The sequence below is a fragment of the Myxine glutinosa genome, chromosome 4, assembly GCF_964187855.1.
Source record: "Myxine glutinosa chromosome 4, kmMyxGlut1.1, whole genome shotgun sequence".
NCBI classification, from domain to species: Eukaryota; Metazoa; Chordata; class Myxini; order Myxiniformes; family Myxinidae; genus Myxine; species Myxine glutinosa.
The window spans coordinates 180,761,489-180,777,677 of record NC_136264.1 but is presented as its reverse complement, the minus strand read 5'-3'; the positions used below and the strand labels follow the sequence as shown (position 1 = coordinate 180,777,677).

Below are 16,189 nucleotides of genomic sequence, written 5' to 3'. Positions count from 1 at the left end.
TTTCTTTCGTTCTGTTATGTCCTGATCCATTCTGTTCTAGCTCCTCCACGTGCCTCAACATTGTATACAAAGAACCATCCATGATGGTGATGTATCTGTTCCTGTCACACTGTTCTCCTCAACTCCCTTCCCCCAGTAGTTTGTATTGCTATGTTGTTGATAGGTAGAAGACAAGATGGGCCAGATGACCTGTGTTCAAGTTCCTTGTATTTATTACATCAAAAGGAATAATATTTTGGAATAAAATAGTTCTCGGAACATTATTAGATCTTTTGTTGGTCTTGTAGTTTGCTCATGTCCTGCTCTTGTCGTTTTGCCCGTTAGACTATCCACTGGTTGTCATTTTACCTCCCTGGCTTTCAGGTAGCAAGTGTGCTTCCTTGCCTCGGCAGCAGTCGCTGACACTCCCGAGTGTGAATCCCCCAGCTCCAATGCCCCATCGTCACCTCCTGCCACTGGTAGCACGCTTTGCAGATCAGAACACTAGTGGGGCGCCTTCATGGGGCAGAGACGCTGCACGTCTCTCTCGTTTCCATGACCTCCTCACATCCCCGAATATGGACCTTGGTAAGAATAGCATGCTCAGCCGTAGCGCATGATTGCTCAACGTGCAACTCTCCAAAATAACAACTCTCTCATCAAGTAGGTCATTGTGCAAAATATTCCTCACTTGATGTGTCAGATTTTCATTTAGGTTTACGTTTCACATGCTTGAACTGGTCATGGTTAAAATAGTGGTTCTTCCATGTATGCAGATGAATTGCGGAAGTGTAGCTGGTCAGGCATTCCGAAGGCAGTTCGTCCAATCACGTGGCGCCTTCTTTCGGTACGTGCTACATAAAATGATGCTGCTCTGTGACACACATCTACAACATCATGGAAATGCAAGGGAATTGGCTTTCTTCCCATCTTGATTATACTTGCAAACCAGGGTTACCTGCCAGCAAACATGGAGCGACGTGAACCAACATTGCATCATAAGCGGCAAGAATACTTTGCCTTTGTGGACCAGTACTATGGCTCACGGAATGATGACCACCACCAGGACACCTACCGTCAGGTACATGGCTCGAGCAGCCAAGATCGCCATCAAGATGTATCTTGTGTTTAAAATTGTGCATTTGTATTGGGAAGTTTTTTGCTCATTGACTGAGGATGTCAATTTTGTTTCAAAAAAATAAAAAAATCTAAATCTCAGTTTACATGAGCCATGTCCTTCATGTCCACAGATTCACATTGACATTCCACGAACTAACCCTCTCATACCTCTGTTCCAGCAGCCTGCAGTGCAGGAGGTGAGATTTTTGACCTTTACTTTTTTATATACACGCCCTCTACCCCCATGATCTCTATCTTAAGAATGGAGTGTGCTGTGCAATGTGCATCCTTGTGAGGTTTGTCTTGGTGGAAATAGCAAACGTACCTGTCCCCATTGACTGGAAAAGTTTATGTTAATCTATCAATTTAAATTATTTCTTGGACTTTAAATGGTTAATTGTGGTGCACTCAAAAAATCCGACCTTTTCAATTTGAGACCAATTGGTCGTTCTTTTTGCCAAAAATTGCTATGTTGGCCACTTTTGCCTCAATTTGCGGCCTCAAAGCGGAATCTGAGGCCACGGCCACGTAGTCCATTTATTTCCCCGCACAAAGTTGTATGGACTGTATCCTGACTGGAGTTAGTGGCTCTAAAGATGAAAACGTGCATGGGGAACAGAGGGGGAGGGAGGAAGAGAGGCAGAGAGAGAAAGAAGCATTGGGATAATAATTATTATGACAATGATAATAATACTGATTGATATAATTCTCTCCATGCACCTTTCTGAATCCATTCAATGTGAATTGTGTTGTTATAAAAAAAATTTTTTTTTTTAAAGACCAAACATGCTTTTTTAAACCGTTTTCTCTCCCAGATATTTGAACGGATTCTGTTCATCTGGGCAATTCGGCACCCGGCCAGTGGCTATGTTCAGGGAATCAATGACCTGGTGACGCCCTTCTTTGTAGTCTTCCTGTCTGAGCATGCTGGTGAGGAGCAAGAGGAGGAGAAGATAAAGCATCATGTTGATTGGTTTTGAAAGTTTTGATTTGTATATTTTATTCATAACCTGGCCAAACCTGAATAAGTATTTGTTGGCTCAGAACACAAAAAGTGGGGGTGGGTGGGGTGGAAGCTTCTTCTGCCTCTCGATTCCTGATTAACTGCATTTCCAGCTTTAATCTTTGATTACAGATACTGTTTGGCCACTAACTTTTCTAATTTTTGCTGTCCGTCATGCACTCTGCACCACAGTAATTAGGAGAGCAACCTGATAGACAAATTTAGAGATGCAGCCGATAAATTACCCAAGACACGGTTGACTGCATTTTGTAGACACACAACTACCACTTGGTTTCGTCGCCAGTTATTCATCCATCAGGAACAATAAATGATATCCTCATATAAACCATATTCTTTGTAAATAAACCATATTCTAAACCATATTCTTCGTATTAATGTTTGATGTGATTTAATACCCTCCCCCCCCCCCCCCCTACCCACCGCTCCCCCCCCCCCCCTACCCACCGCTCCCCCCCCTCCCCTTCCTCCTCTTTAATCATATTTTCCTCTAATGGCCTTATCCAATCAATTTCATCAGTCAATTGTGCTATTGGTTAGAAATTAATGGTTTTGGTGTATTATGCTTCGGACTTACTGGAAACCTTTCCAACTCAGACCTTGGGCAGGAATAGGCCATTAGAACCACGCTTTATGACTTTTGTATACCCACCTCTGGAATTCAGATTTGATTTGACTATTACATCTTAAAACTACACTGGATACAATTTATTACCCCCCCCCCCCCCCCCTAAGCTAATGAATCCTCTGCTTTTTTTACATTTCCTGCCTCCCATTCGTTACAGCCGCTAATTTATCCCTTCTCTCTCCGTATTTATTGCAGAAGAGGATGTGGAAAGCTACGACGTGTCCCTGCTTCCCGCAGAGGTGAATAGGGGGATTGAGGCAGACAGCTACTGGTGCATGAGTAAACTTCTTGACGGTATCCAGGTAAGCCTGTTGCAGATAAAGGTGTTCCATGCCCAACAGAGATCTAGAAACCATATATTTATTTGTGATGGCCTACAGCCATTTGGTCCTTAAACGTGTGTGCTCTCTCCCAATAACCACAACATGGTGTCATTTTTCATGACATGAATAAAAACACATGCAACTGATTTGTCTCCATTGTCAAGTGGCTCTGAGGATCTTGTGAGGATAAAGTTTGGTGTACTGTGGAGGATAGTGTACTGTATTTCCTTCAGATGGTACAGGATGTTAAGAGGTGAGCTTTGTTCTCTTATCCAAAGCAGGATTTTATGCCTTTTTTATAGTACATCATTGATTGGTGTTGTTGGACCGGTTGGCGTGAATGGTTGATTCACACTGGTGTGGTTATAGACAAAGAAACAATACTAATTTGAAGGACACTTGGTAGAGAGCATATCTCCACCAGCCTGAACAGTTTGTTTTGTATCCCAATGATAGGCCAGATCTGAAAAGTAAATGCTTTGTACGTTGAGGTAATATGTTCGAAATTTCAGCAACGTCCGTTTATGCATTTTTGAGTTTTATTTAGAAAACCCTCGAAATCATGTTTGTCTCCGTCCGTCCGTCCGCCCAAAATGTTTTGGCGCTCATATTTCAACGACTATACATTGAAATTAGCTGAAACTTTGAATATACATCGGCCAATAGGTCTAGTTAATGGCTTTCAAAACAAATTCCACCTAAGTGCCATAGTTTTTGCTTTAAAATTAAATTATATATATATATATATATATATATATATATATATATATATATATATATATATATATATATATATATATATATATATATATATATATTGTTACGGAACCCAACGTCGGCCTCGGTTCCCCTTAGAGGGGGGATTAATCCCCTCTTCTATAACTGACCGACGTGGTCCCTGACGCTGCACAGCGACCTCCGGAAAGGCCGGTGGCACAGCCCCGTTCGTACCGCGGACAGATGTTAATTGCCGAGCGGTTTTAGCAACCGCGGCACGAACTATTAACAGAAACTAGACCCGATCCTTGAACGTTGGCCAAATCGTGCCACAGGTTTTCAATGGGGAAAAGACAAAGACGACGGATGTGAAGAAGAGGAAGACGAAGGCAAAAGGTTGGAAATACGACTATGATTTATTTGTATCTATTTACACAATGAAAGAAACAAAGGAAGAAGGAAGAATAAGAAAATAAAGACAGAAAGAGGGACGGACCAGAAGGACACAGTGAAACTAGCTTACCTATCAACAGTCTTACTTAAACCCCAGGACAACACAGAAGACGGACGAACAATCAGACTTACACGGGGGATTATGGCAGGAACGAATGGCGGGAAGGGTCCGGGTGGTTGGGATGATCGCGGCTCGAGTTGGGCAGCCGCCGGCTCTCCTCAACCGTCTCTCGTACGGCGATCCTTGGAAGCTGCAACTGCCGTCACCGCTCAAAGCTGCCGTGGTCCAAAACTGCAGTGGTTCCCAAGCTCCGTCGGTTCAAGCTGCTGTGGTGTGCCGCATCTGATGTGGGGGCCTTGCGTGACGGGTTCTCTCTCTCTCTCTCAAAGGCTTGCTGTCTCTCTGCCGTTTCTCTGACGCAACTCTCAGGACTCTCCGGGTAATCAACTTGTTCTCGTCTGAAAGCTTTCGCGCGCGCTTATATAACGCCTCGGGCGATCAAGCCGCCAGCCTCCAGGACACGCCCATCGGTGAGCTCGCCTCGGCCCTGATTGGTCGCGAGGGCTCACCGATCCCGCCCTTAGAGGAGGCGTTGGCAAGGCCACGCCCTGTTCCCGGCGCTGGGCCGACTCCTCCCACCGTCTGCTCCGAGATGACCTCGTGGCTAATGGAGTCTTGCCGCGAAAAACCACCACTCCACAGCAGCAGCAGAATGCAGCAAACCGCTCAATGCAGTTGGCAATTGACGAAAGGGGAATGTGAAGGGAATCTACCCTATTTGAATTCGGTGCAATGGAGTGTTAATTAATGGAAGACACAGCCTTAATCTAATACGCATAATAAGGAGATAACTACTGAACAAGGAGGAAATCTATGATTTGCTACGTGTGGTATATGGAATAACTAACGGGAACAACCTTTGACCTTTATACACAACAAATGGAGGAAGGAGGGTGAAATTTTTCAACAACACAAAAAAACACAATTCCCAAATCCATAACACTGCACCCTCCTCCTCTTAGGCACGTCCCGGGCCTATTACTTTTACCTTTAGTGTGGCACATAGGTGTAGTTCCCTCTACATTTAACCTAACCCTGAGTGTTACAGTTTTAAAACATAAATAACTATGTCCCGCTGCTCCATTGCACCCTGCCTAACAGATTTACGCCCACAGCTAACCGAATTGCAGAATTGTCTTCAAACTACAACATGAACGATGGGGGAGCATTATTTACAGTTAACGTTACTTGTATTTACAAAACGCAACCCAGGACCTGTGATTGTTCTTTGGGGTGGGGGGGAGACAGCCTGTGCTGCATCGACGCACCAGAAAGCACCATCAAGCACCAATCGGTGCACAGTCACCACAGTTCAATAATAAAAATAAACCAACAAACCCTTGGTGGTCTTGCTCTTCGGCTCCCTCTGCTGCCTAATGCTCTTCCTGATGTTGTCTTTCTTCATCTTCTTACTGGCGGCCTATTTGGATGAATAAAAAGGCACACAATGCATCCATTTTTTATTTATTTATGCCCCACAGGGCCGACTTGGGGTGGTTCACCTGTGTGACATAGGTGCCCTGTGACCAAGGTCCGCCAGCAAGATCTCGGGCCATCATGGCCGGTTCCAGCAGAGGGGCCACGCCCCAACCCATGGGGTCCATCAGTGGTGCTCAGCCACAGACATGTGGTCCATAAGTGGTGCATCGATGCAGACAGCTGGTTGCGGGAGTTTCGGGCACACAATGGCGGACTCCCGCACGCTCCCCTCGGCGCCCAGTGGTGCACAGTCCTCGGGTGGGAGACAAGGGGGGGGGGGGGGGGGAGAAGAGAAGACAGGTGAGCGAGCCCTGTTACCTACTCTACCCTTGCCCTTACCCCATATGTACAGAAATCTACACATTTACAAATTCGTCACTACTGTCTCGTCTTCCCTATATTTCCCCTATACCAAATTCGTCCCCACAATCCCTCTAACCAAAATTTGTCATCACCAATTCATCATCAATCCTCATAAGGAGGGAGAGATGGAACACAAAGCACAATGTCACACCCACGTCATGATGCATCTCACAATCCAAACATTTGCAACCAAAATAATAAAAACATGGCATGGTGTGGAGTTATGTCACCTCAGGTGAGTGGATGTAGATGGTGCGAGGCGACTTCAATCCTAACTACCTTCTAAATGCCATTAACACACTTTACACTACCCGGGGTCTTTCCCTGCCAAACCATTAGCCTTCTTACTCTATGCGGTTTTAAGAACCAAATTCCCATTGACCAAACTGTGGTGCTTCATCAATTTGGGGTCTCACTCCCCCGGTTCAACTCCCTGTGCCCTTGCACAATTTCCGGGCTGAGTCGTGTAGCTCTCCCAGCAGGTCTACCCACCTGCACACCTCCACCACTGCAGTTGCCTCCGAGCTTACCTGCTCCTTGACCTAACCTATCTAACTGGGGAAGGCCCTCCTTGGCGCTTACCCCACTCGGTGCCCTCTCTGGCACTGGGCTACCCGGATCCGTCCTCCGGATCCTCGGGCCCCATCCACAACAACTCTACCGGCTCCCAGAGCCCACCTGCGGCCTCACCTGGCCCACACCCTAACAGTGGCGGAGTGCTCAACCAACTACACACACTAACAGGCTACACGCCCAGCCATTTCCACTACACTAATGCACCCATCCAACCATCATTCTTCCACCACGCACCACAGATGCCAATATCCAACCACAATTTACCTGTACCCTGTACCTAACACTTACACTACCCTCCCCGGGTATTCGTGATAGGGGTCCACTCTTCCCCCATTCACACCTTCGCACCATCCACTCCACTCCACAGTTTCCACCATACTCACTCCATACCATCCATCCCATATTCCATATATTCCATACTCCATACACCTGTTCAGTTGCACACCTGTGCAATCACTCCTGGTGCTTCCTGCACCCTCCTTCCTCCCAGGACCATTTGGTCAACACAACACTCAATCACCATTACTCACTCATACACTGCTCCATACACCTGTTCACTTGCACACCTGTGCAATCACACCTGGTGCCACCTGCACCCTCCTTCCTCCCAGGCCCATTTGCTCAATATCAATACTCACACACACGGCATCATCTGATCTACCTGGTTTCCCGCTAACCTGGTGCTCCCCGTCTTCCCTTTAAACTAAGCACATACCACGTCATTATCATCCAACTACCCTCTCTATGGCCCCGACTACCTGTCCACTGTTGCTACCTAAACTTACCGTTACCTATGGTCATCTTCCATAGATCCCTATCATTATCCTAACCCTCCCGGGCTAGTTTTCACTGCCAAACCCCATAGAACTATTGCTCCTTTGCCCCCCGTTGTGAGGGATGGCAGAGTTGCCATCCCACCACATTGGGCATCTCTCACTACCAATTTGGCACATCAAATTCCAGCCAATCAAAATAAATTCCAATCTGCCAATCATTCTACCAATCATCAATCTGCCAATCATCAAATTTTGTTTTTCAATTTCGGGTCCAAAACACTATCATCATCACACGTCTACTCACTTGAGCCTCTCGGTGCGCCAATTCATGCTCAGAACCTGGCTTCGCCAAGTCGAGCCATGAATGCGGGTGGTTTGTTGCCGGTGGTTGGATCCGTCCGGCATTCGGTGCAGGGAAGGGGGTTCGCTCAGGCCGAGATCCCAAGGTCCACCTCGGCGCGGAGCCTTTCGGTCTCCCGCCTGAAGACCCGATCTCGCCCTGCTGGAACGCCTCAACCACAAAGGGTCGCCGTGCCGACCCTTCCTACCGGGCCGCCCGCTCCGCTGAGCGGAGCACGGACGCGACCGTTCAGAGCTCGGCCCGGCGTGGATCCCGCACGGCTCTTCTTTCGAAACCGCTGCGGTTACGATCCCCGCTGGTTCCCGCTGCACACGAAGCCTGGCACGCACTGAGGGCTCGCTTCGGCTATAAGTCGATCTAACCGTTAACCCGGTTACCGTCGATGCTCCACTTGCATGCTTACACCCCGCAGCCCGTTCCTTGCTCACACATCCAGCTGTCTCCATGCTCTCTGTCATTGCACCTTCCCTGACACACCCTCCAGGTTCACTCATAGACTTCGTCACACACCGGACCACCGCACACCTTGGCACACACTCGTCGTTCGTACACCTCACCAACACACCTCTTTGCGCCCCCTCCTCGGTCACCTCCTCTGTGACAACCACGGGTGTGCACTCACTTGCACACCCAATCACGTGCTTGACTACTAACTCCAGTGTGCATTCCCACACGCGCTCGACCATCTCAGGTGTGCATTCTTCCATTCCAGGTGTACATTCTCTCTCACCTGCCACAACCAACTCACGCTCCGTGTCACTCGCACTACTCTCGCCACCCCACTCGGTCGCGCATTCACCCTTACTCTCGACAGCGCACTCTGTACTCACGCACTCCTCTGTTATCCGCCTCTCTCATGCACATTCTCCCGTCACGTCCTCCGTAACACTCACCACAGGTGTGCACTCCTTCGTTACATCCCCTGTAACACTCCCCATCACGCGCTTCAATGTGCTCCTCCCGCACTTGCGCTACGACCAACTCACTCCCGACAGCACACTCACTCCTCGGCGTGCACTTTTTCCTCACACACCCCATAGTCGGACCTCCTCGCACACCTCCTCCTTCACACTCTGTACCTGTCGCACACTTCACCAGCGACCTCTCACGAACACCCGGGTCCAAACCAACCCCAAAGCCGACGAAATCTCCCCTCACACCATGTACATTTCCGAGTATATCGCCACTCACCTCGGCACCTCGTCGTCGCACCTCCTCCGCCACCTGCAAACTCTTTATTTGGTTAGCAAGCACATCATCATGATTTAAGCACAGACCTTGCACATACTCCATCACTTCCTCCCTTATCTCCTTCTTAGTTTCCCTCCGTCTCTTCTTAATTTCACTCACCCCCTCTTCCACTTCCTCTAATTTTTCCTTTACCTCCTTCATTTCCCGGTGCGCCTCCTCAATTTCTTCCTCTAATGCCACCTTGACTGTCTCTATGTGCGTCCTCACCTCCCGTTCTTTCGTCTGCATTGCCTCTGTCACCTCGTCCAACCTTGCTGTTAGTCCCTTATGCACCGTCTGACACTCCTTCTTAATGACGGCTGCCTCCCTCTTTATTTCCTTCTGGGTCGCCTTCAACCCCTCGATCACAGCCGTATTCTTTTGTACCTGTTCCTTCAACTCCCTTTGTCACACTGTCAGCTGTCCCACCCCCTGCGTCAACTCCTCTATGTCACCTTGTAACTTTGCCGTCCCATTTTTCACCTCTTTCTCCATACGCTTCTCACCTCGCTTTACCTCCTCGCGTACCCCAGAGACATCCTCGCCCACACCTCGCCTTATCTCCTCCCCCATCTCCTCCATTTATTTAGTAGATGCCGCCCTCATCTGTTCCAATTCATCCCTCTGAGCATCCATTTTACCTTCCAACCCAATTTTCACCTCCTCTATCTGGTTCCCCATCTGTTTGATTTCCCGGGCGGATTGCTCCCCTATTTCCTGCAATTTGTCTTCCATCTTGTGTTCTAGCCCCGTTAACCCATTCTTCACCCCTTTTTGTCCCCCGCCGCTCAGCCGAGCGAAAGGGGGACTATGGCTTTCCCCTCCGTCTGTGTGTCCGTCCGTCCGTCCGTCCGTGCGGGCGTGTGTGCGTGCGTAAGCGAAGGACCGCATTCGAATTTGGTGTGTGGGTGCAACCCACGTCAAAATCCAAGATGGCCGCCGCCATGTACGTCTGATGCCATGTATGTCTGAACCTTGTAACCTGCATATCTTGAAAAATAAGCGAAGTACCAACTTCTAATTTGGTGTGTGGGTGTATCTCGCCATAAGGAAGAACGCTATTGAAAATTGGGTCGCCACGTCAAGATCCAAGATGGCCGCCGCCATGTATGTCTGAACCTTGTGAGATGAATATCTTGAAAAATAAGCGAAGTACCAACTTCTAATTTGGTGTGTGGGTGTATCTCGGCATAAGGACGAAGGCTATTGAAAATTGGGTCGCCACGTCAAAGTCCAAGATGGCCACCACCATATATATGTCTGAAACTTGTGAGCGAAATATCTCGAAAAATAAGCGAAGTACCGATGTCTAATCTGGTGTGTGGGTGTATCTAGGCACAAGGAAGAACGCTGTTTAAAATCAGGCCGCCACGTCAAAAGCCAAGATGGCCGCCGCCATTTATGTCTGAAACTTGTGAGATGAATATCTTGAAAAATAAGCAAAGTACCAACTTCTAATTTGGTGTGTGGGTGTATCTCGGCATTAAGAAGAAATCGATTGAAAATTGGGTAGCCACGTCAAAATCCAAGATGGCTGCCACCATATATATGTCTGAACCTTGTGAGCGAAATATCTTGAAAAATAAGCGAAGTACCAACTTCTAATCTGGTGTGTGGGTGTATCTAGGCACAAGCAAGAACGCTGTTTAAAATTGGGTCGCCACGTCAAAATCCAAGATGTCTGATGCCATGTATGTCCGAACATTGTAACCTGCATATCTTGAAAAATAAGCGAAGTACCAACTTCTAATCTGGTGTGTGGGTGTATCTAGGCATAAGGAAGAACGCTATTGAAAATTGGGTCGCCACGTCAAAATCCAATATGGCCGCCGCCATGTATGTCTGAACCTTGTGAGATGAATATCTTGAAAAATAAGCGAAGTACTAACGTCTAATCTGGTGTGTGGGTGTATCTCGGCATAAGGACGAACGCTATTGAAAATTCGGGCGCCACGTCAAAATCCAAGATGGCCGCCACCATATATATTCCTGAAACTTGTGAGCGAAATATCTCGAACAATAAGCGATGTACCAACTTCTAATCTGGTGTGTGGGTGTATCTATGCATAAGGAAGAACGCTATTGAAAATTGGGTCGCCACGTCAACATGCAAGATGGCCGCCGCCATGTATATTCTGAACCTTGTGAGATGGATATCTTGAAAAATAAGCGAAGTACCAACTTCTAATTTGGTGTGTGGGTGTATCTCGGCATAAGGAAGAACGCTATTAAAAATTGGGTCGCCACGTCAAAATCCAAGATGGCCGCCACCATATATATGTCTGAACCTTGTGAGAGAAATATCTTGAACTAGAACGGGCACTCGGTAGAGCGCATACCTTCGCCGCAGCTACTGTTCTGTACTTGGCATGGGAGTGTAGGGAACAGAACAGTGAACAGTTTGGTGCTGATTTCATGCAAATCGGATAAGAATTGACCGAGTTATGACAAAAAACGCACATTTTGCAAGGTCGTGACCCCCCTGACCTTTGACCCCCAACCGCTAACAAGGGTAATGTCTTCACTGGGTCATGTCGTATATCACAAGATCGGGCATTGAATTCTGAACATTTTGGCATTAGTTGCATGCCAATTGGATAAAAATTGACCGCGCTATGGTAAAAATACGATTTTGACCTTTTCGTGACCTTGACCTTGACCTTTGACCCGATTGCTCCCAAAATCTAATCAAATGTGTCCCGTATAATAACCAATCATCCCACCAAATTTCATGCAATTCGGTTGAATACTTTTTGAGTTATGCGAATAACATACACACACACACACACACAGACATACAAATAAATACACAGCGATCAAAACATAACCTTCTGCTTTTGCGAAGGTAAAAATAAGAGAAGTACCAACTTCTAATCTGGTGTGTGGGTGTATCTAGGTATAAGGAAGAACACTATTGAAAATTGGGTCGCCACATCAAAATCCAAGATGGCCGCCTTGCGTCTTCCACTTTGTCAACTCGCATCACTTCACCGACGGGGGACCTAGGCGTAACGCTTGTATTCCATTGTTTAACCCCTCAAATTTATTGTCCAAGCCCTCAAATTTACTTCCCATATTACTTAACCTGTCTCTCAATTGCTCACTGGTACCCCTTGCTTCGTCCCTCATTGCCCCAATTTGGTCTCCCAGCCCCCTGTTCTCTTCCATGAGGGCCCGCATTTGCAGCATGAATAGGCCCCAGTCCATTGGCGGCGCTGCTACGGTCACGGGCGCGGCGAAATTTGGTGCCGCTGTAACCACGTGCGCGAGGGCGCCATTTTGCGTGCCTGAAACCCCCTCAACCACATCCTCATTTCTCCCACATACATTTCCCCGAGGTCCTGGGTCGACTCTACACCCTCTAATTCCCCCACCGGCATCCCGTCGCCTTGACCATCCATGGCACGATTTTCAAATTTAAGATTTTATAAAACAAAATTTTGGCCCACTCGTAATTTTAAGCGCGCTAAGCGCTTCAGGTCCGAATCTCGCTCCCGACACCATATGTTACGGAACCCAACGTCGGCCTCGGTTCCCCTTAGAGGGGGGATTAATCCCCTCTTCTATAACTGACCGACGTGGTCCCTGACGCTGCCCAGCGACCTCCGGAAAGGCCGGTGGCACAGCCCCGTTCGTACCGCGGACAGATGTTAATTGCCGAGCGGTTTTAGCAACCGCGGCACGAACTATTAACAGAAACTAGACCCGATCCTTGAACGTTGGCCAAATCGTGCCACAGGTTTTCAATGGGGAAAAGACAAAGACGACGGATGTGAAGAAGAGGAAGACGAAGGCAAAAGGTTGGAAATACGACTATGATTTATTTGTATCTATTTACACAATGAAAGAAACCAAGGAAGAAGGAAGAATAAGAAAATAAAGACAGAAAGAGGGACGGACCAGAAGGACACTGAAACTCTAGCTTACCTATCAACAGTCTTACTTAAACCCCAGGACAACACAGAAGACGGACGAACAATCAGACTTACATGGGGGATGATGGCAGGAACGAATGGCGGGAAGGGTCCGGGTGGTTGGGATGATCGCGGCTCGAGTTGGGCAGCCGCCGGCTCTCCTCAACTGTCTCTCGTACGGCGATTCCTTGGAAGCTGCAACTGCCGTCACCGCTCAAAGCTGCCGTGGTCCAAAACTGCAGTGGTTCCCAAGCTCCGTTGGTTCAAGCTGCTGTGGTGTGCCGCATCTGATGTGGGGGCCTTGCGCGACGGGTTCTCTCTCTCTCTCTCAAAGGCTTGCTGTCTCTCTGCCGTTTCTCTGACGCAACTCTCAGGACTCTCCGGGTAATCAACTTGTTCTCGTCTGAAAGCTTTCGCGCGCGCTTATATAACGCCTCGGGCGATCAAGCCGCCGGCCTCCAGGACACGCCCATCGGTGAGCTCGCCTCGGCCCTGATTGGTCGCCAGGGCTCACCGATCCCGCCCTTAGAGGAGGCGTTGGCAAGGTCACGCCCTGTTCCCGGCGCTGGGCCGACTCATCCCACCGTCTGCTCCGAGATGACCTCGTGGCTAATGGAGTCTTGCCGCGAAAAACCACCACCCCACAGCAGCAGCAGAATGCAGCAAACCGCTCAATGCAGTTGGCAATTGACGAAAGGGGAATGTGAAGGGAATCTACCCTATTTGAATTCGGTGCAATGGAGTGTTAATTAATGGAAGACACAGCCTTAATCTAATACACATAATAAGGAGATAACTACTAAACAAGGAGGAAATCTATTATTTGCTACGTGTGGTATATGGAACAACTAACGGGAACGACCTTTGACCTTTATACACAACAAATGGAGGAAGGAGGGTGATATTTTACAACAACACAAAAAAACACAATTCCCAAATCCATAACTATATATATATATATATATGTATATATATATATATATGTATATATATATATATATATATATATATATATAATATATGTATGTATGTATGTATGTGTATATGTATGTATGTATGTATGTGTATATATATGTATGTATGTATGTGTATATATATGTATGTATGTATGTGTATATATATATATGTATGTATATGTATATATATGTATATATATATGTATATATTGGCCTCGTGCTCGTCCCTTCGCTCCTGCTGGCATGGCTCTGCGGTACTCCGCCGCAAGGCTTCTCCTGCTTAAAACCCGCTCCACCCCATCATGCATCTCTGCAATCAAATCGAATGGACCCAGGTACATTCACCGTGGCTCCGGTCGTAAGTTTGTTTATTTACAATCAGGTCACTCCATCCCCATCCTCTGGTTGGCTCAGCGCACTCCCACTCATCGTCCCAACACACCTGGTCACAACAACGCACAAAATCGCACCTCCTGTCTGCAAACCCTGGCCAAATCACCTGGATTCATACCCGCCGTACAAAACAACATCAAGCTCACCCTGTTCAATACCCGGTCCCTCAACAACAAATGCCTCATCCTGAACGACTACATCCTGGAAAATAAACTGGACTTTCTCTGTCTCACTGAGACCTGGCAACAACCACTGGACTACTACACGCTCAACCTCACCACACCCAATGGATATTCTTACATCAATAAACCACGCTCGGAGGGCCGAGGTGGTGGAATTGCCGTTATTCACCGACAAGACATCAAGACCAACCTCATCTCCATCTCATCTGCTCCATCATTTGAACACCTGGCTTTTAAACTCTCTGGTCACACACAGTCAGTCATGGCTGTTGTCTACCGCCCTCCCAAACCACACCCATCATTCCTATCTGACTTCTCCTACTTTCTGACCCAGCTATGTTCCCTCTCCCCCTCAATCCTCCTCCTTGGTGATTTCAATATCCACATGGACTCCACTGACTCCACGCTAACCACTGACTTCACTGATTTACTCACCTGCTTTAACCTCACTCAACATGTCAACTTTCCTACCCATAACCGTGGTCACATTTTGGACCTTGTCTGCTCTACTGGACTAATTTTGCACCATCTCTCTGGCTCCGACCTCACTCTCTCTGACCACCTAGCCATCACTGTGACCATCAACATCCCCACCCCAGCACCAAGGCATTATCGCACTATCAACTTCCGTAAGCTAAACGCTCTTTCACCTACCTCATTCTCATCGACCCTCTCTGAAAAAATGTCCACTTCTCCCTTCGTTGACCTCCACACCCCTTCTGACCTCACTGACTACTACAACCACACTCTCTCCTCCTGCCTTGACCAACTTGCGCCTATAAAAACCAAAACAGTTTCTTTCACCCATTCTGCTCCCTGGTTTACCCCTGAACTCCGCCTGATGAAAACTCGTGCTCGCCAACTTGAAAGACTCCGCAATAAAACAGGTCTCACAGTTCACTCCCAGGCCTACAAGGACCACATACAACACTATAAAGATGCCCTCTCCCGCGCCCGCTCCGCCTACTACTCTCAAATTATCCACTCTGGCTCCGGAAACCCAAAAGCACTCTTCTCTACAATAAACAAACTCCTCAGCCCCCTGAACACCACCACCCAGTCATTCACAATAGCCAACTGCATCTCCTTCCTTTCATTCTTCCAACGCAAAATTGAAAACATCTACAACAGCTTGACCACCGCCGCACCTGCTCAAACCACCTGCCCCCCCTTATCCTGCCATCCCCTGTCTCAATTCTCCCCAGTCTCCCCTACTGACCTCTCTGAACTCCTCATCGGAATGAAAACTGCCACCTGCACTCTTGACCCCATCCGCTCCAGCTTTGTCAAGGCCTCCCTTCCTGCTCTCTCTCCACTTATCATTGCAACAATAAACTCCTCCCTGTCTACAGGCATCGTCCCACCATCCCTCAAAATTGCTGCTGTTACCCCCATTCTGAAAAAACCTGGACTAAACCCTGACACCCTAAATAACTTCAGACCCATCTCCAACCTACCCTTTCTGTCAAAGGTTTTGGAACGCGCTGTAGCCACTCAACTCAAACATCACCTCTCTGCCAATAACCTGTATGAAACATTCCAATCCGGATTCCGCTCCTACCACAGTACTGAAACTGCTCTCCTCAAAATCACCAACGACCTTCTCCTCTCCTCTGACGCTGGCAACCTCAACATTCTCATCCTCCTCGACCTCAGCG

At 47.8% G+C, this 16,189-nt stretch overlaps 1 protein-coding gene across 2 annotated transcripts in view; it reads left to right on the top strand.

Moving 5' to 3' along the window:
- Window positions 1-16,189, top strand: part of TBC1D22B (TBC1 domain family member 22B) — a 42,603-nt gene that overhangs the window by 8,871 nt on the left and 17,543 nt on the right. For both annotated transcript variants that reach the window (XM_068114058.2, XM_068114059.2), the window contains 6 exons: window positions 364-567; window positions 756-826; window positions 932-1,060; window positions 1,230-1,295; window positions 1,914-2,028; window positions 2,943-3,049. In XM_068114058.2, the coding sequence (XP_067970159.1) occupies window positions 364-567; window positions 756-826; window positions 932-1,060; window positions 1,230-1,295; window positions 1,914-2,028; window positions 2,943-3,049 (692 nt within the window). The remainder of the gene's footprint in view (window positions 1-363; window positions 568-755; window positions 827-931; window positions 1,061-1,229; window positions 1,296-1,913; window positions 2,029-2,942; window positions 3,050-16,189) is intronic.